General features: G+C 40.6%; 2 protein-coding genes across 16 annotated transcripts in view; one reads left to right on the plus strand and one right to left on the minus strand.

The window, feature by feature from the left end:
* The window catches only part of CASK (calcium/calmodulin dependent serine protein kinase), a 508,902-nt gene that overhangs the window by 218,040 nt on the left and 269,873 nt on the right, over nt 1-20,989 (plus strand). The gene's annotated exons all lie outside the window — the stretch shown is intronic.
* On the minus strand, nt 209-11,651 carry GPR34 (G protein-coupled receptor 34). Its single transcript, XM_073616290.1, has 2 exons — nt 11,209-11,651; nt 209-1,444 (listed from the first exon to the last, which is right to left on the minus strand). Exon 2 carries the CDS (start codon nt 1,434-1,436, stop codon nt 285-287), a length of 1,152 nt encoding a protein of 383 aa, XP_073472391.1. The 5' UTR covers nt 1,437-1,444; nt 11,209-11,651; the 3' UTR covers nt 209-284.

The raw sequence follows: 20,989 nt of genomic DNA on the forward strand, positions 1-20,989 counted from the left end.
CAATGGGGCACAATTACTCCCACTGAAACAATGGGTTTTCCCCACTGACGTCGGCACCTTTTCAACTCCCAATGGCCACAGTTGGGCCCCCCTAAAGTCTGAATGACAGTAAAGTGGCTCCTTGTTTAGAAAGTTTGGAGACCCCTGCTTTAAAGTATAATTGTACATTTAGTTGAATAGGAAGCACAGGTAAGAGAGAGATGTGAGCTGTCTTTTAGAAAAGTAAATCCACACTGGTTTTATTAAAAGTAATGCAAAAATGTTTTCCTTTTTTTTTTTTTTTGTTAAATGTTTAAACTTTGTGTTGTGATAATTCTTCTTTGATTAAGAGGAGTGGCAGTCTGAGAGTGCACAGTGGGCACACTATCAGGTAGAGTATATCCATGATGGAGTTCTGATGTGTTGCTTTCACTCCTGGTAGTATCCCGATTGCTTTTACAGAGCAGGCGGAACACTGTTTTACGAACACTGCTAGACAATAGAAAATACATGGCCGGGTCCAGGCAGCTATTGAAAGCTGAAAACACCAACGTGATCTCATTTGTTTTGTGAACTCGCTCTATCCAATAGCATGAGATATTTTGCAGCTGTGTTGTAATATATACAATCCTAAAGGTATGATAAGGTACAAAGCACAGGGTAAAGATGAAAAGGACGAAAAATGACTTATAAGCTGTATTTTTATATCTCCCAGCATTTGGTAGGTAGGCACGCTCTCTGGAAATCTTGCGTAGGTTCTTGCCTATCTTCACATATGACAGGATCAGCATAATAAACACTATCCAGAAGATCAGTACAATAAAGTAATTAAATGCTGCTTGCCAAACTGCGTCTTTCTTGTTTGTATAATGAAAGCAAACATTTTCATTTGATTGGTTCTTGATTGACTGTGTTGCGATAAGGAGGATCCCAGACAAAATGGCTGCCACCCACAAGCTGCAGCAGATCTGAATGCTGCATTTCCTTCTTGAAACTTTCCGTCTTCGCTGTGACTTTTTAACTTTTATGTAGCGATCCATACTGATGAGCCCCAAAAGGACAATACTAATATACATGTTCATGTAAAATAGGTTGCCAACAACTTTACAGAATACAACCCCCAGTTTCCACTCCTGGGTGATGTGATACATTATCCGGAATGGAAGACAGAAAATCAGCAGCAGGTCAGCGATTGCCGCATTGAGGAGATAAATTTGTACAGAGTTTCTTTTGTTGTGGATGAACAGAAACACATATAAGGCCAACATGTTGCCTAACAATCCCACAATAAAAATTAAAGAATAAAAAACCACTAAAGCAGCACCAAGTGATGTCTCTTCAATTGAACATGTTGAATTGTCTGTTGAGGTGGAGTTAGTGGAATGTTTAGTGAAATTAGCCATATGGTAGTTTTGATTTATAGGTGTCGGGACATAAGAATTTGAGGTAGGATGCATCTTTCTACCTGTTTAAAAGAAAAAAAAAAATCAGTTATTTTATGAACATATTGTCAATAGGTTGAAATTATCACTTCACTTCCTTCAAATAGAGTTTTTAAAAGCTAAGGCTAGCATCAGCCATCTAAACTTTGTTCACATTACCAGCATGCAAAGATCAAACGCTGTTGCTCACTTGAAAGCATGTTTGTACTTAAATTGTCATTCAAAAATGTATCGTTTGAAAAAACAGATATGGCAGAAATACTTAATACTACCACCATTGCCCCCTCCCTTTAGTTTTGGTTAAATACCAACTTTTAGCATTGTAAAAGACCAGGACGAATTATTAATTTGCCTAAATACATAATTACACTGTGGTCTACAAGGAGAAAGCCTTGGAAATGAAAGTAGTTAAATTTTACATCCTGAGTATTAATTGGCTCCAGTTTCCAAGATGCAGCTTCAGGTCAAAATTGCATCAAAATGATTCAAAATTACGAGGGGGATGTGCGATTATGCTCTTAATTTTTCTGCAAAATAGCCATGAGAAAGATACCACGCCAGTCATTATAAATGTGTCTTTTTATTGATACCAATCAGATAACTTTCCATTAATTGGGTTTTCATGTAACATTTTCATGCTCCCTCCACACCATTGGGACTTGCGAAAGGCATGGACTTTTTTTTTCTTGTTTAGCCAATGACGCAGATAAGTTGCACATGCAATGCATCAATAATGAGGGGCCCAACTCGTGTCCTGATCCTCTATTTTGCATTCAAAATATAGGTGGTATGCCTTTTTTTTTTTTTTTTTTTTTTACCACAGCCATCATACTGCACTTTTGAGATGGTAAATGTAACCTTGCCACAAATGTAGCAGAAGTTATCTGCGTTGTTTACAGTTTCAAGACATCTTTGGCTTCTGAAGGAAAAAATCATGCAACTGTTCCTTGGAAATGTTAGGCAATGACACTTTCAAAAGCCACTAGATCTAACTGTATGATGCGTAGATCTGATCAAGAAAAATGTACCTTGCAAAAATTACATATTACAGTTGGGTAAAAATCTTTAGTCTCAAAGTGAAGATAAATTTTATACACTTTCATGTGGTACCATTTTCATTGTTCTACTGTACTTTGTCGAAGTTACGAGGCATCATGATCATCAGACACCTTCCTCCTTGTAGGCAAATATACTTGCTTGTGTATGAATCTTTATTGTGAAATATCTTGATAACTTTAGCCAACCAGCATCTTTTATCACCTGTTTTCTAATTCATCTAATCAAAATATGTAAGAAATAGCACATTTTATCTCGGAGGTCTATAATTTTCCATAATTTGTAGATCAGTGTTATTTCTGCAAAAAGGGGAGCTACTTGAAGGTCAAGCACACATTGCAGCTATAAAAAAAGAAAAGAAATTCTTGAATGTATATTCACTATTTTTCACTACATTACCTACCCAGTTCTGAGCAGTGACATGTAGATAGACATTCTGATTCAAGCATATGTACTTTTATTTTATTTTTTTTGCTTCATGCTCACTGATTAGTGATTAGAAAAGCCTCAGTAGAGCTTCCGAACTGTCCTCCTTTATGACTGCATCTGTATTTGAATGACACTGGTACAGGGGAGAGTTCACTGGCAACGCTAAATCCTAGCCTTAAGCCCTATGAACACGATCCAAAAATCGGACAACAGATCGTTCGTTGGGTTTTTTTTTTTTTTTTTTCCGTTTTTTTTGTGCATGCTATTCACATATTTAACATGCAGAGTTTACTAAAGTTGTGAAAATTCTCACACGACAGACTAAAAAATTGAAAGTGATGTCATATGTTGTAATGTATTTGTATTGTATTTTCAAACGACAGCTGTACTGACTGAACTAAAATCGTACGATCTGGTATCGTACGAGAGAAATTTTCATGCTTGTCCCATCGGATAATATCGGATGAACTGTCATGTTCGGCTCTCCAAACCTCTGTACAAACGATTTGATTATCATACGATCGATTCGAAATGAGTATTTTTTGTGATCTTGCCACACCTGCTTGTACTACAGGAATAGAAAGGATGGATTGGTTACTGGTGCATATAAGCTTAACAAATAAAGACTGCACACCAGACAGAGGGAGGCTGTGGGTTATATCTGGTTACTCAAAAGGTATTTAAGGTTACAAAAAAAGTATTCAATTTTTTGTCATGTTGCAACCAAAAGCGTAACTGTATTTTATTGGGATTTTATGTGATGGACCAACACAAAGTGGCACATAATTGTGAAGTGAAATATGTGAAAAGTGTGGCTTGCATTTGTATGCAGCCCCCCTGAGTCAATACTTTTGTAGAACCATCTTTCGCTGCAATTACAGCTGCAAGTCTTTTTGGGTATGTCTCTACGAGCTTTGCACATCTAGAGGGACATTTTTGCCCATTTTTCTTTGCAAAATAGCTCAAGCTCTTTTCGATTGGATTGAGAGCATCTGAACAGCAGTTTTCAAGTCTTTCCACAGATTCGCAATTGGATTTAGGTCTGGACTTTGACTGGGCCATTCTAACACATTAATATGCTTTGATCTAAACAATTCCATTGTATGTATGTTTAGGGTCGTTGTCCTGCTGCAAGTTGGACCTCTGTCCCAGTCTCCAGTCTTTTGCAGCTTCAGCCATCTTCCCATCAACTCTGACCAGCTTTCCTGTCCCTGCTGAAGAAAAGCATCCCCACAACATGGTGCTGCCACCCCATTATGTTTCACAGTGGGGATGGTGTGTTCAGGGTGATGTGCAGTGTTAGTTTTTTGCCGCACATAGCGTTTTGTTTTTAGGCCAAAACGTTCAATAGTGGTCTCATCTGACCACAGCACCTTTTTCCACATGTTTGCTGTGTTCCCCACATGGCTTCTCACAAACTACAAACAGGACTTCTTATGGCTTTCTTCTTGCCACTCTTCCATAAAGGCCAGATTTGTGGAGCGCATGACTAATAGTTGTCCTGTGGACAGATTCTCCCACCTGAGCTGTGGATCTCTGTAGCTCCTCCAGAGTTACCATGTGCCTCTTGGATGCTTCTCTGATGAATGCTCTCCTTGCCCATCCTGTTCGTTTTGGTGGACGGCCATGTCTTCGTAGGTTTGCAGTTGTGCCATACTCTTTCCATTTTCGGATTATGGATTGACCAGTGCTCCGTGAGATGTTCAAAGCTTGGGATAATTTTTTTATAACCCCTAACCCTGCTATTTAACTTCTCCACAACTTTATCCCTGACCTGTTTGGTGTGTTCCTTGGCCTTTATGATGCAGTTTGTTCACTAAGGTTCTCTAAAAAAAACCCCGAGGGCTTCACAGAACAGCTGTATTTATACTGAGATTAAATTACACACAGGTGAACTCTATTGACTAATTCGGTAACTTCTGAAGATAATTGGTTCTACTAAATTTTAGTTGGGGTTATCAGAGTAAAGGGGGCTGAATACAAATGCATGCCACACTTTTCAGATATTTTATTTGTGAAAACCATTTATAATTTTCCTTCTATTTCACAATAGGTAGAGATAGTCACCGCAGAACATATTCCAGAGGGTAGTATTGGGGGCATTAGTGGTAGGTTGACCAAAGCACAGAAACCCAAGGTAAGTGCAGTAGCAAGTCCTAGTTGCAATCTCGGAACACCCAATAAGAGAATAATATGCGACCGGTCTAAACTATGTGGCATGTTCACCAATGCCAGGACCCTGGCGGAGAAGATGGGTGAACTAGAGATACTGTTGTACGAGGATGATTTCGATTTTGTGGGAATTTCAGAGACCTGGTTCAACAGCTCTCATGATTGGCTGGCAACCATTCAAGGGTATACCCTTTATCGCGAGGATAGAGAGGGTAAAAAGGGGGGAGGAGCATGCCTATATTTTAAGAATAATGTACAAGTGAATGTGAGAGATCACATCACTAAGGAAGCTAGGGAGGAGGTGGATTCCTTATGGGTAGAGCTCCAAATGGATGAAGCTAAGGGGAAAATAATACTGGGAGTATGCTATAGGCCCCCTAACCTGAGGGAGGAAGGGGGGACAGATCTCCAATCACAATTTGGATTAGCAGTGAGAATGGGAAGTGTTATCATAATGGGGGATTTTAATTATACAGACAGACTGGGCGGAGGGAACCACACATTCATCTAAGGCTCGCCAGTACCTAAATGTCTTGCAGGACATCTTTATGGGTCAGACGGGTAGACGCACCAACTAGTAGTAAAGCGCTACTTGATCTACTGATTACCAACAATACAGACCTGATCACTGATGTGGAAATATGGGGCAATTTAGGTAACAGCGATCACAGGTCAATTGGCTTCAGTATAAATCACACAAATGGGAAACATAAGGGCAATACAAAGACACTGAATTTCAAAAGAGCCAACTTCCCTAAACTACAAACCTTGCTAGAAGGCATAATTTGGGATAAAATCTTAGGAACAAAGAACACGGAAGAGAGATTGGTTTGCTTTAATAGCATATTAAGGGCATTAGCCAATGCATCTCATTGGGTAATAAATTTAAAAGAGTGAACAAAAGTCCTGGATGGCTTAACTCCAATGTAAAAATGCATATAAAAGCAAAGGAGAAGGTCTTCAAAAAATACAAGGTTGAGGGATCATGATCAGCATTCAGACTTTATAAAGAATGCAACAAGAAATGTAAGGGTGTAATAAGGACGACTAAGATAGAACATGAAAGACACATAGCGAAGGAGAGCAAAAAAAATCCCAAGAAATTCTTTAAGTATGTAAACAGTAAAAAAGGGAGGACAGACCAAATTGGCCCCATAAAGAATGAGGAAGGACATCTGGTTACAAAGGATGTGGAGATGGCGAAGATATTGAATTTATTCTTTAGTCTTCACGAGGGAATAACCCGTTCCCTGCCAGTGCCATTTATACAGTAATCAGTGCACTTTTTATAGCACTGATCACTTTATTGGTGTCACTAGTCCCCAAAAAGTGTCACTCAGTGTCATATTTGTCCGCTGCAATGTTGCAGTCCCGCTAAAAATCGCAGATCGCCGCCATTACTAGTATAATAAAATAAAGTCCCTAAATCTACCCTGTAGTTTGTAGACACACTAACTTTTGGGCAAACCAATCAATATACCGCTTATTGGGATTTTTTTTTACCAAAAATATGTAGAAGAATACATATTGGCCTAAATTGATAAAGAAATTTGTATTTTTACTTTTTTTTTTTTTTTTTTGGATATGTATTATAGCAGAAATTTTTATAAAAAATGTATTTTTCCAAATTTCCTAGTCCTTTTCTATTTTTTGCGCTATAAACAGCAACAACAAAAAATAAAAGTGCAGAGGCGATCATATACCACGAAAAGAAAGCTCTATTTGTGGGAGAAAAAAGGACATAAATTTTATTTGGGTACAACGTCACACGACCACGCAATTGTCAGTTAAAGCGATTGAGTGCCGTATCGCAAAAATGGCCTGGTCAGGAATTGGGTAAAACCTTCCGGAGCTGAAGTAGTTAATTTGCTTTACACCTTGTAAGTTTTTACCCATGTGACCTTTTTTATGAATTTGGCATTTTGAGTATATGATCTGAGTGTTTTAGTTTATAACTGGATATACTAAAGCACATGTAGGTTATTTAGGAGTCCACTGAAATGTTATTTTCTTCACCTCCTGGGTGTTTAAATGGTTTTGTATCTAAAAGTGTAGGAAAAGGTTAACCAGTTAATCTTTATTGTCAGAAGAATGCATTTATTGGGGTTGGCTGATTTGAGGTTACTTTACTTTAAGTTGTAAGTTGTTGAAAATACTTAGATATAAATAAAGAACAGTTAGTGTAATATTTTATGTGCTTAGCATATTGTGTGGGCATTCTGGTGTATTTAAAGTGGTACAGGTCTACCTATTTTTATCTGAATTTGCAATAGAAGATTGATAGGTCTAACCAATGTTTCACGTTGTGGCTGCAGTTGCACTACATTTTTGGAATAAACTAACTTGCACATTCAGAGCAAAGACACATTCTTTTCAGATTTAATAAAATGCAGATAGGGAAGCAGACTGGGAATAGATTGTAGCTTAGGCTTAATGTACATGGATGTTTTTACAACCTCTTCTGAACGATTTAACTTGACAGATAGTAACCCACGTTTAAAACGTCTGTTTTGCCGCGTTTTTTTTTTTTTTTTTTTTTCTGAAAAACGCCGGGACTAAATGCGAGTTACCATGTTTACCCTCGTTTAGCCGCGTTTGGCACTTGAAATGCCTCTAAACACAGCTTCTGAACGCATTTTTTGGGGGTTCGAAAAAAAGCCTCTAAACTCAACTGCCTAGAAACCACTATAAATGACCCTGTGTACATGTACTGATAACGTAGAGGAGAGTTCAGGGGCAGCTGAAAAAAAAATGCCCAACTGCTCCTAAACGTCCATTTAGCAGCAGCAGCAGTGTACATGGGGCCTTAGTTATACATTGCTGTTAACCTGAGAGCCAAACCTTTTTAATAAGTAATATTAGGGATATGCTTTTAAGTATTGCATTATCATACTTGTTCTACAATGTTGTTGGATAAAATTCTACCATATTTCATACAATTACCGTAACTAAAGAAAACTTTGTATGGTATAAGCTTAACATGCAATTACAATGTAATTTCAAACTTTGAATTTATTGTTTAAAATCTGCAGCTTCAGTTAAAATGAAACCTTTTGATCATGCTATAATTTGATACTTCATGTTATGGGTTGACAAGTCTTAGTTGTGCTCCTGCATTGTCACTTTGTCACAAGCACCCCTCATGGGAAAAAATGACCATCCCAATGCACAGGCATGGTCATAACTGTCAAGAGCTGGCTCAGAGTGATGAAGTGCGTACATGTCAACAGGTGACAAGGGGCAGAAAGGGCTGACATATGCTCCTAACTTGAAGGTTCCTGGAAAAAAAACTGTCCCCAGGCCTCAGCAGTGCACACATTTTGCAGATCATTTCAGTAACAGGGAGTATATAACATCTGACAGCAATGAGTAGCTGTAATTTCACATGCTCTTGTAAGTAGTCACAGTCCATGCAGTGTTAGGTGGAAGCCTTAGGCCTGGTTTAAGAACCCCTGCCCTAGAATACTACACAATTGCTAATTTACAGATGTCTACACATGCAGATTTTAACAGACTAGTGAAACTTATAATAGAGATGTTTTTGTGTGAGCCATAACTATCAATGAGGTTAACTCTGTATTTTTAGTAATTTTAGAAAGCAAATCCTTTTAGGGCACGTTAATATGGCAGGGCATGTTACGATAGCTAAACTCACTGCATATAAATCCGTAATTGTAAAACACCAATAAGATTCCCTTGTACAGCATGTTTAGGCTTGTTTTGAAGGTTGGAGAAAAGCTAGAACAGCCTTCACCTTAAAGCGTATTGTATCTACAAAAAAAGTGCAATATATTGTATGCAGTTTACTAGTCCTTAATAAGGACTTAAGTCCAGATAAGGTGGCTGCATTCTTTTTTTTTTAGGCTTTTGTCCACTCTCATTTTGAATTCCTGTTAGTAATGATATAAATAGCACCCTTCCTGTCTAGATTATTTTATCTATGGTATCTATGGAAGGAGCCATGATTGTCACACAAGCTGGACATCAAACATGTCTCGGGTCTTTGTTCCACTTTATCCACTAGATGGTGGATTGATGGAATTAGTCATTTACAAAACAGACAACTTAATTGATGTTGCCTTTTCAGCTGATAGGAAATGGCACATCAGATCTTTTCTCTACTTGGAGAAAATGTTCTTAGATGTGGTGGTTGTATTGTTTCCTTTTTTTTTTTTTTTTTTTTTGGTTTAGGTCTGGTAAGATGTATACATTGAACATTTGATCTTCATTTTTTTTACGTCAATTCACAACAGCCTTAAGCCCCATACACACTATCAGATTTTCTGCTGATTTTTTTCCTTCAGATTTACCAAAACCATGTAATATGAGGTAAAACCTTAGGAGTTTCAATTTGTATGCAATCAGGCAGGCCCTTGCACTACATGGTTTTGGTAAATCTGAAGACAAAAATCAGCAGAAAATCTGATAGTGTGTATGGGGCTTTAGGGCTATATTTATGAAATAGTGAATGTGGCATACACTAACCACTTCAAAACCGGGCCATAGTAAAAAAAACGTCATTGATTTGAGTGTGGATATCTGAATGGCCTGTGGCTACAGGCATCATTCAGATATCATTCTTTCCAGCCGGCGATTCTGTGAACAATAAGAATGATCATAGCGGCAGTTCCACCGCTTGATCGTTCTTATAGGCGACGAGAGGGGACGCCCCCCTCCCACCGCCATCCGGTGCTTCTCTGGGCTCTCCCGTGCCATCGGGGGCCCGGAGAAAGAATCGGCCAGCGCCGGATGATGACGATAGAGATTTCCGGTGACCAGATGGTCACCAGTCATCTCTATGACCGTCGGAGGCCCAGGCGCGACATTATGACGTCACGCCCGGGATCTCGGATGTCAACAAAGCAGCGATCACGGCTGTCAGCATGAAGATCGGTGAATTTTTTTTCACGATCTCATGCTTTCCAGCCTGGAGGAGAGATGTGGGTTCTTATTGCCCCCACATCTCTCCATTAAGAGGACCTGTCAAATAGATTCCTATTACAAGGGATGTTTACATTCCTTGTAATAGGAATAAAAGTGATCAAAAAAATAAAAATGTAAAAATAAAAAAAATTAAGTAAAATAAAATACATTTTTTTTTTTTAATTGCCTGGTAGCTTGCGCTCAGAAGCGAATGCACACGCAAGTCCCGCCCACATATGTAAACTTCGTTCAAACCACACATGTGAGGTATCGCCGCGTGCGTTAGAGCGTGTGCAACAATTCTAGCACTAGACCTCCTCTAACTCTAAACTGGTAACCTGTAAAAATTTTCAAAGCGTCACCTATGGAGTTTTTTAAGTACCGAAGTTTGGCGCCATTCCATGAGTGTGCGCAATTTTAAAGCGTGACATGTTAGGTATCTATTTACTCAGTGTAACATCATCTTTCACATTATACAAAAAAAGTGGGCTAACTTTACTGTTTTGTTATTTTTTAATTCATGAAAAATTATTGCGCAAATACCGTGCAAGATAAAAAGTTGCAATGACCGCCATTTTATTCCCTAGGGTGTCTGCTAAAAAAAATATATCATGTTTGGGGGTTCTGAGTAATTTTCTAACTTTACTGTTTTGTTATTTTTTAATTCATGAAAAATTATTGTGCAAATACTGTGCATTACCGGGGTTCTGAGTAATTTTCTAGCAAAAAAAAAGATGATTTTTACATGTAGGAGAGAAGTGCCAGAATAGGTCCGGTATATTAGAAAAAGCAAAGAAAAAAAGTTGAGATATAGAATGAAAAAAATAAAATAAATAAATATATATATATATATATATATATATATATATATATATATATATATATATATATATATATATATATATATATATATATATATAGTGGGATGTGCAAGGAGATGTCTGCAGCAGGGCTACAGTTAGAGAAAAAAAATTGCTAACATATTGTCTAACCCGTCCCCATCATTACACACAAAAAAAATGTTGCCCTGAATGCCACTTTAACAGACATTGGAAAATTAATCTTGGTCTTTGTCCTATTGCTCCTGTGATTTGTCTGTTCATATTCTGATTCATATATCCAAAGAATAATGCAGGTTTATTAGGTAAGACCAGAATAGATGCATAATATCTACTGGTTTAGCAGCAAAATCAGGAAAATCACTGACCTTCTAAGCAGGTAATTCTAAAAGTAGATCTTCTTGCAGCTTTTCTGTTTTTCTTCAGCTAAGTGTAGAATCATATCAAAATCTTTTCGCTACCTTGTGTCATCTGCTTCCCTTCATACAGCTCATATATGCTGTGTAAGGTCCATCTCTGCATGGAATGATTTTGAAATGCCTGATGACTGTGAAAGGAGTGTATACACATTTTACTCAGGGAAGTTGGTTCACTTGTGGTCGTGAGCGTGTGATCTCTTTATTCTTGTGTCAGTCATTATCTATGTTCATTGTTCAAATCCCATCCATCTCTGCAACGTAAAAGGTGACACTTTCTGTCCAGGGTCAGAAATGCATTTCTATCCAGAGAAACATACTGGACTAGTGAAGTCCCTGAAGAGTTATTTAAATGGTCACTTTGGCAGTTTGGTAGTTTTCTGAAGAATGTTTGTACAGAGTTTTTTTTTTTTCTTTCTTCTTCTTCTTTTTCTAAAAAAAAAAAAAAAAAAAAAAAAAAAACTTTTTTTTACATATTCATACTTCGTGCTGCATTATCGTGCCTAGTGGTCTGCTTGACTTTGGCTTAAAATACCCTGTTCATTGTTATCAAACTTATTTAAAAAATGCCAGAAAATATATCTTTTAACTCTAGACCTCACACTGTAGGAAACATTTATTTTACACTTTAAAATACAAATTATTTTCTTAAAAAATTCAGAAGTCCCCAAAGACGTTTTTTTTTTTTTTTTTTTTTTTTCTAAATCTGAGGACCAGTAGAATATAAAAATGGTAGTCGCATATTTATATGCCAAACGGTATTTGCGGAAATGTTTAGCTGAGTTATATCTTTAGTAAAAAAAATACAGTAGTATAATTTTAATGCACACCAATGCAATATGTTCTCTAATTTTGTTTTGTAAAATACAAAAGCTGCCACTGTTTTGAGTAAATAAGCAATGCCAAACTTGTCAAACCTCAAATGTGTGAAAGGCAAAATATTACAATCTCCAAAATAGTTCGCAGGCAACACATTAAAACCTTTACAGCTCATCAGTTTGGAGTGAACTGTAAATTAAATGTTTACATATTTGCATATGTTGGAAGGTGGAAGTCCTTTAATTTAATTACATTTTTTTTTACTTTATTAATTATAGAGGAGCTTCACTGGAGGTTTTATTTTTGCAGCTGTTAGTAGGGCTGTTTTGGGGAGGGGGAAGATGGTTAAAGCAGTTGTAAAGTTGAACATTTTTTTTCCCCCCTAAAATAAAAAAGATAACATGGAAAACTGTGTATCTAGGTATCTTAATTCCCACCGCTGTTGGATAATCTATCCCAATTTGTATTTCATACCATGAGATCTGATATTTTAAATTTCAAGCTGCATTGTTCGTTTGTACACTTTTTTTTTTTTTTTTTTAACCTCAATGTATATATAAAAATAGACAATTTTTATTTAAAGATTTATTTCTTTGTGCCTCTATAGTCCCGACGAATACTTGTACTCAAGTATTTGCCGATACCGAGTACTGATACCTTTGCAGTGCGATTTGAGTCCATACTAAATGAATAGGCTCAAATCGCATTGCAAAAAAATTGCATACGATTTGAACACGAATGTGGTGCTATTCCTGTCTGAATCGCATGTTGTTTCCTGCAACGCTCTGGTGTGAACCCAAACTCAAGTCACTAGTACAAGCCTAAGTTCACACAGGAGCAATGCGGGAAACTGCATGTGATTCGGAAAGGAATCACACCACATTTTTGTCCAAATCGCATGCGCTTCTTTGCAGTACATTTTGAGTCCATGTGTTTTTTGTATGGGCTCAAATTGAACCACAAAGATATCGGTGTTGGGTATCAGAGCACAAGTACTCGTGCAAATGCTTAGTATTGACACCAATATTCCTTTTCTGGGGTCCGCTGCCAGTGTTCTCGACGATGACTCTTCGTGCGCTGCCAGAGGAAACTGCTTCCTATAGAGGCACATGTGCAGGCTTGCTCCGGAGCGGAGCTCAGTCCCACGCCCTGCCCTCTGCTCAAAACATTTAATTGACAGCAGCAGGAGCCAATGGCTTCCTTTGCTGCCTTTCTGTACTGTGAATACAGGGAGAGAAAAGAGTGCCACTACAGGTGCTGGGGAGGCTGCTAAACACAGAAGGTTTTTTATTTTAATGCATAGAATGCATTAAGATAAAAAAACCTTCTGCCTTTACAACTCCTTTAAACGCACCTTAAACATTCTGAGGCCACATGGAAAAAAAGTTTTGTTTTTTTTCTGACATGTTGATGATCTGTCTTTCACTTGGATGTTATAAGTTGCACTAGTAAACACAGCTCCATACAGAACTCCACCTCAGGCCAAAGGGAGCAGGGGGACAAGGAGGTCCCTAAGGGAGTGCTCCAGACCTTGGGGTCAAGGTCCCAACAGAAAGGGGGAGGGAATTGTGGGGGGGGGGTAAGATCTGTTCGTCCCAATTTTTCTATTGAAGTAAGAAAGGTGAATAAGGGAAGAAAAAACAAGATGACTGACGTTAAGTTTATTACATACAATGTAAGAGGGCTGAACTCCCCTCAAAAAGACACAGTGCTAAAAGAGCTGGAAAGGTACTCCGCTGAGATAATCTTCTTACAGGAGACGCATATAGCACTGGACTCAAATATTAAACTATACTCACGGCGGATCCCAACATGGTTTAATGGGGACACCCCAAATAAAAGGGCAAAAGGAGTCACCATAAGAATAGCAAAAAACATTCGTTTTATTCTAGAAGAAAGGAAAGTCGACCCTGATAGTCGCTTCTTGTTCCTGAGAGGGTCCCTTCAAGGGAAAAGGTATACACTAGCAAATGTATATTGCCCCAATAGATATCCCAAAGAATATCTAAAGGGGATTCTTAATCCTTTTAAGAGTTTGAACAAGGCCATTTAATTTTGGCAGGAGATTTTAATTTCTCAATAGACCATGATCTTGATAGTACGTCTAGCGCACCGATTCGAGAATATAAACAACTAAAAAAAGTGTATAGTCAACAATTGATGTATGGAGAGTATCACACCAAAGAAAAAAAAAACTTTACATTTCACTCAACGGTGCATGACACATACTCGAGATTAGATTACATTCTGCTGGATCATGAAATACTGGAATATGTAGTGGAGGCATCGATCAGAATAATCTCAATCTCTGATCATGCTCCGGTAACAGTAAAGATGAGTTTTAAGGACAGAGAGCAGAGAAAAGGGACTTGGAGGTTGAACGAAGATCTTATAGATGACGTAGAAGTTGGAAAAATAGTAAAGACTGAGATTGATCAATATTTCAGTGTAAATGACACACAGGATGTAACAAAAGCGAAAATTTTGGAGACTCATAAAGCCTATATTAGGGGGAAATTGATCTCCATAGGAGTTGGGAAAAAAAAGAGATAAAAATGAAAAATGCAATAAAAGAACTACATGAGTTGGAACAAAAACACAATTAGATATAGAAACGTATCAGAAGAGTGTTATAAAAAGGGGCCAGTTAAAGGACATGATGGAACAAGAAACTAGAAAAGTATTTAAAAATGTTGCGAAAGAAAGATACATGTGGGGGAACAAGTCTGGGAAATACCTAGAAAAAATATCAAAGGAAAAAAAAAACCTCAAATTATATAGAAAAGATAGAAAATGAGAAAGGCGAAATGAAATATAAAACAACTTCTATCGCAAATGCTTTTAAAACATATTATATTGCACTATACGCAATTAGAAATAACGAAACTCGACAGGAGGAAGAGCGTAGAAAATCTAAAATACAGGAATATCTAGTGGAAGTTAACCTACCAAAAATAACAACAGAAAGTGCAGAATTATTAGATGAACCAATTACCCAAGATGAAATTTATAAAGCCCTAAAGTAAACACCAGGGGGAAAAAGGCCCAGGTAATACCCCAGTAATACCGAAAGCAGGAAAAGATAGAACCATTTGCTCTAATTATAGGCCCATAGCATTGTTAAATGCAGACAAAGCTATTTGCAAAAGTTCTGGCATCGAGACTAAAAAAACTTTTTGCCAGATCTGATAAATGTAGACCAAGCAGGCTTCGTACCGGGAAGGGAGGGTAGGGATAATAGTATAAGAACCATACTATTAATGAACAAGGAAAAATAGAGTAATTCTCCAATGCTTCTTATTTCAATCGATGCCGAAAAAGCATTTGATCGAGTTGATTGGGGATTTATGATGGATGCACTTTGGGGGCTGGGACCGAGATTTATGAGATGGATAGGCAACTTATATAAACATCGCTACAGCCAGGGTTGGGGTTAATGGGAGTATGTTGTCTGCTTTTGAGATGTTCAGTGAGACAAGACAAGGATGCTCGCTCTCGCCACTCCTATATGTAATTGCATTAGAACCACTACTAACAAAAATACGAAAAAATGTGGATATAGGAGGGGTTAAGGTGAGAGAGGAAGAGCATAAGGTGGCAGTGTATGCAACATACTCCTATATATGACCAAACTAAGGCTGTTGCTTCCAAGCCTAATAAAAGAATTGAAAGAATATGGAGAGCTTACGAATTTTAAGATTGACCCCATAAAAACTGTAATATTAAGTCTTAGGCCTCTTTTACACGGACTGTCCGTTCAGGTCCGCCTGTCAGTTTTTTAGGCGGACCTGAACGGACGCTCCATAGAGCTCTATGGAGCATCGGATGTCAGCGGTGACATGTCCGCTGACATCCGACCCGCTCTGATCCAAAAAAGTGTGACGGAGAAAAAACTTACTTTTCCATCCGTCTGTGGATCGGATCGGGTGACGACAGACTCTACGCTCCGTCGTCATCCGATCCCCATAGGGGAGAGCGGCGCTCTGACAGGTCCGTCGCTGCACAGTGTGTGTGAAGGAGCCCTTAGTGTAAATAAAAAAGAGGAAAAATTATTACAACAGGAATTGCCTTTCACTTGGGAAAGAAAAGAATTAACATACCTAGGAATTAAAATAACACCTACCCTAGAGAAGCTATACTATGCCAATTATATTCCATTACTCAACAAAATTAAAACGGAGATGAAAAAATATATCGAGGAGACCAATCTCATGGATAGGGAGAATAAATATATTAAAAATGGTGATTTTACCAAAAATAATATACAAATTTCAAATGCTCCCGATAGAAATACCATCAAGTGGGGGGCGTGGTCCGGACATGACCGAGTGAAGACGTGTTTGCACGGAGCTCCCGGCCTCTCCTAACCCATCTTGGCTATTTTAGCTCTTTTTTCGCAGAATGCTCTCAGCTAAGAAGGGCACTTACAGGAGGAACAAGAAGAAGCCTGGCCCGGCACCTGGTACACCCGCACTAGCCGACTTACAGAGGCTTTTTGGCAGATCTCTTCCCGGTTCCCCAGACCTCAAGATGGCGGATCCCTGTGCCTCGTGCTCGCAAACCCCCGACCTCATGGCGACCCCAGCCCTCCTGGAGGGGCCCCGCAGTCCGATGCTTTACTCCAACTCCCCCGGCCTATCAGAAGCAAACTTTGATGAGACTCCCCGCCAGTCATTCATAGTTGGAGCGGATGCTGAACTGAAGGCTCTCCTACGAGCACTGCCGACCAGAGCGGACATTGAAGCCCTCATGGGGAAGGTGGAGGCAGCACATAGGAAAGAGCTGAATATAGTGAAGCAAGAGGTACACTCGCTCAACACGCGACTGACATCAGGCGAGACCTCGCTCGCGGCCCTGGAGCAGAGAGTCTCCTCCCTAGAGACGAGCCAAGTGGATCACAATACCTCAGCGGTAGAACTACAGCTCAGAATGGAGGAAATGGAGGATAGGAGCCGCAGGAACAACTTGCGGCTCCGAGGCCTCCCAGAAGCTACGGGACAAGTTGATCTCCAGGCCACAGTGACGGACATTTTCCGGAGAATAGCCGGAGACCATTTACCGGAGCGGGTCGAAATCGACCGGGTACACAGAGCCCTGGGTCCCAGATCGTCGGATCCAGCTAGACCCAGGGATGTGATCTGCCGCCTTCATCACTACACCCATAAGGAGGCCATTGCACGAGGAGCCTGGGAGGCGGGAGAGGTGGAATTTGATGGCGCACATGTGAAGCTTCTTCCAGATATATCCAGATCGACCCTCATCCGCCGAGCCATACTGAAACCTCTGCTAGACCTTGCCCGGCGCTGCAACGCCACTTACCGATGGGGCTTCCCGTTGTCAGTGACTTTCATCAAGGAGCAGAGATCCTTCCTGCTACGCTCTCCGGATTCTCTACCGGCCGTGTTTGATTTCCTAGGCACAGACCCAATTGACGTCCCCAACTGGCTAGCCTATCTACCCAGAGCTCCGGGGCGCCCTAACACAATGTGTCCCCAGGCACCAAGACCGCAGAGGACACAGAGAAGCGGACGTCGTCCCCGATCTCTCTCCCAGGAGAGCCAGCGGGAGATGTGAGTACACTTTCGTTCTCCCTCCTCTCCTTCACACTGCAGGCGATGCTGCTTGGTAGCTCCACGGACTGTTGCTGTGTAGCCCCCCTTGTCACCCCCTTTTGGAGATCCTCATAACCTCCGCGCGTTTACCCCCCCCGCAAGGGGCCCTGACCTGAAAGAGCTCCTTTGGTCCCCTCATATTGCATGACTCTCGGGTTCGGATACGACCCCATGACCTGATGTTGCTGACTACCTGGGCCGCTCTGACTCAGTCCACAACGCTTGAGGCCATACTATCCCTACACCAGCCATGGGGAGACCCCTGGAGACTTTCCTCTAACCCTCTACACGTCGGACAAAGGGTTCTCTGATGGCCAAGTTGTTTCATTGCCTGCACCCGCATCGGACTTTCCGGAGGAACTTTTTCGATCTGAGGACACACCAGAGAATGATTCAACCTGCCTTGATCAGATCTACGTTTAACCCGGGTTACGGTTTGCCGGTCAGGCGTGAGGTAACCAGTGTCTTTCAATTGCTGGACTTCCCCTCTTAGGTTTGCATTCTAAATGTTATGTTTTATTTCTATTTGACAGGAGGGGATGTCTAGTTGAGGTCTATATGGCTATGCTGACTTTTTCCTATGCATTGAACTGCGGGTTCACATAGGAGACCATGCAGTTCAATGAGGGAGATACTTGGCTAGGAGGGAGGAGGAGAGGCTGAGGCTGCTCTATACTATTGATCTCTGAAAATGACGGGTCTCCTCTCCCACCTGGCGACGATAGCAGCCGGAGAGACCGGCGGGGCCTGCCAGCATAAGCTTCGGCTGGAGGCTAGCAAAGGGGAATATCCCAAATCCACACTGAGGCGAGAATGCACCCTGTATATGCTTGGCCGTAGGCCCGTGCATTCCCCCTCCGCGGATCACCGACCAATCAAAGATAGTGGTCATAAAGGAGGAGAGGAGACCCCTAATCCGTCTCTTTGGGTATATGAGTACCGGGATTAACCGGAGTAACCAGTTTTCTTCTGTATTTGTTTTGTTTTTATTTTAGTTATATTATATGCCAGTTACAATATAGCTTCTTACGTGCACCAAGATGGGTGGGAGTCCCGGGACCTCACACACGGGCGGTATCCATCCACACCCCACATAGGCCCTGCAGGTACCCGAGGTTTTTAAGGGTATTATGCACTTTAAAGTAAGTTTTGCCTTACTAATTTAGACGTGCACTAGGTGAGACAGCTAGAGTGTGAGAAGTCGCTGTCCTACCTTTTTTCTGCTCCTTCTTTTTTTTCTCCCCCCCTTATTTCCTTCTCTTTTCCTTCCCCCTCCTCCCCCCCCCCCCCCTCCTCGACTGGGTTACTAGACAGTTTTTCCCTTTTTTTCCTTTTTTTTTTTTTTTTTTTTTTTTACCCTTTCGGAAGACATGGCGGTGGACACTTTTAAGGTGACATCCCTTAATGCCAAGGGTCTTAACACCCCTGAAAAGAGACGCATGCTACTGCACGATCTCAAAAAATCACGCTCAGACATTGCGTTCCTACAAGAGACCCATTTTAAAACAAACAAATCCCCTGCACTCCAGAATAGATCCTTTCCACATGTTTACCACTCCACAAACTGTAAAGCCAAATCTAGGGGCGCGTCGATCCTGATCTCCAATAGGTTGCCGTGGCGTTTCCAGGAAATGATGGCAGACCCCGAGGGGCGCTATTTGTTCCTAAAGGGACGTTTGGGAGAAGCTCAGTTCACGCTGGCCACCCTTTATGCACCCAATGAACAGCAGGCAAACTTTATCAGGCGTACAATGAGGAAACTAATGGCATACAGGGAGGGCCAACTGATCATGGGGGGTGACTTTAATGTGCCCCTAGATCCCTCAGTGGACACATCCTCAGGCACCTCCTCTTTATCGCAGTCACACCGAAAATGTATCAAACAATCCATACATAATGCTCATTTACTTGATATATGGAGACTGCAGCATTCGGGAGAGAGGGACTATACCTTCTTCTCCTCCCCTCATAAAGTATACTCCAGAATAGACCTCTTCCTGGTGCCACATGACCAACTACATCTAGTGGAAGCTTCCACAATTGGTCAGATCACATGGTCGGACCATGCGCCAATTTACCTTACGTATACGCTTACTGAGAGACCCTCACCTAGATCTCTCTTCTGGCGACTGAATGAGAGTTTGTTGCAGAACCCGGAAGTGCTGGGGGATGTGTCCAAAGCCATAGATACATATTTCCAGGAAAACGATACCCAAGACTGCGACCCCGGTATTTTGTGGGAAGCCCACAAATGTGTGTTAAGGGGGGTACTTATTAAACACGGGGCCACCATTAAAAAAGAGAGGAATAAACAGCTTGCCGGATTGCTCGCCGACCTATCTACCCTAGAATCCCAACACAAACAGTTGCCCTCTGGAGACCTAGAGGTGAAACTGGGAAACGTGCGAACACAAATCAATGACCTACTCCTATATAAAGCAAAGGCGGCTTTGCAGTTCTGCCGTAAATTTGTCTTACGAGTCGGGGGAGAAATGTGGTAAGCTGTTGGCTAGGTCGGTGAAAGAACTTAAAGCAACCTCGTACATACCACAGATAACATTACCAGATGGCAAGAAGGCTACCATCCCGAGACAAATCGCAAAGGGTTTTGAAGCCTTCTACTCTGACCTATACAATCTCTCCCCCCACTAGTCCAGCACATATTGACAAATATGTATCGGAAGCCCAAATTCCCTCTCTAACTGAAGAAACTAAAGGCCTATTAGATGAACCAATTACATTAGATGAACTACAAAACGCAGTTAAAGCCATGAAAATAGGTAAAGCACCAGGACCGGACGGTTATACAATCCAGTACTATAGGACTTTCTTATCGGTTTTGGGCCCACGACTTCTGACATTTTTCAACACACTAGGAGTAGACTCTGCCTTCCCCAACGAAGCCCTCAAAGCTCATATATCTTTAATCCACAAGGAGGGAAAGGACCCAGGCTTGTGTGGGAGCTATCGTCCCATATCTCTTTTAAATGTCGACCTCAAAATATTCTCTAAAATTATAGCCACTAGATTAGCGACGCACCTCAATTCCCTGATTCACCTGGATCAAGTGGGGTTCATCCCATCCAGAGAAGCCAGGGATAACACCATTAAAGTCCTCAACCTTGTCCATCTAGCAAAGACTAAGAAAATCCCCAGTATCTTTGTTAACACTGACGCGGAGAAGGCCTTCGATAGGGTGCACTGGAATTATATGTTCTCAGTGCTCCGTCATGTTGGCCTAGGTGACAGAATGCTGAAATGGATTGGCAGCATATACTCGACTCCTTCGGCACAAGTGAAGG

Source organism: Aquarana catesbeiana, linkage group LG02 (genome assembly GCF_042186555.1).
Source record: "Aquarana catesbeiana isolate 2022-GZ linkage group LG02, ASM4218655v1, whole genome shotgun sequence".
Lineage (NCBI taxonomy): Eukaryota > Metazoa > Chordata > Amphibia > Anura > Ranidae > Aquarana > Aquarana catesbeiana.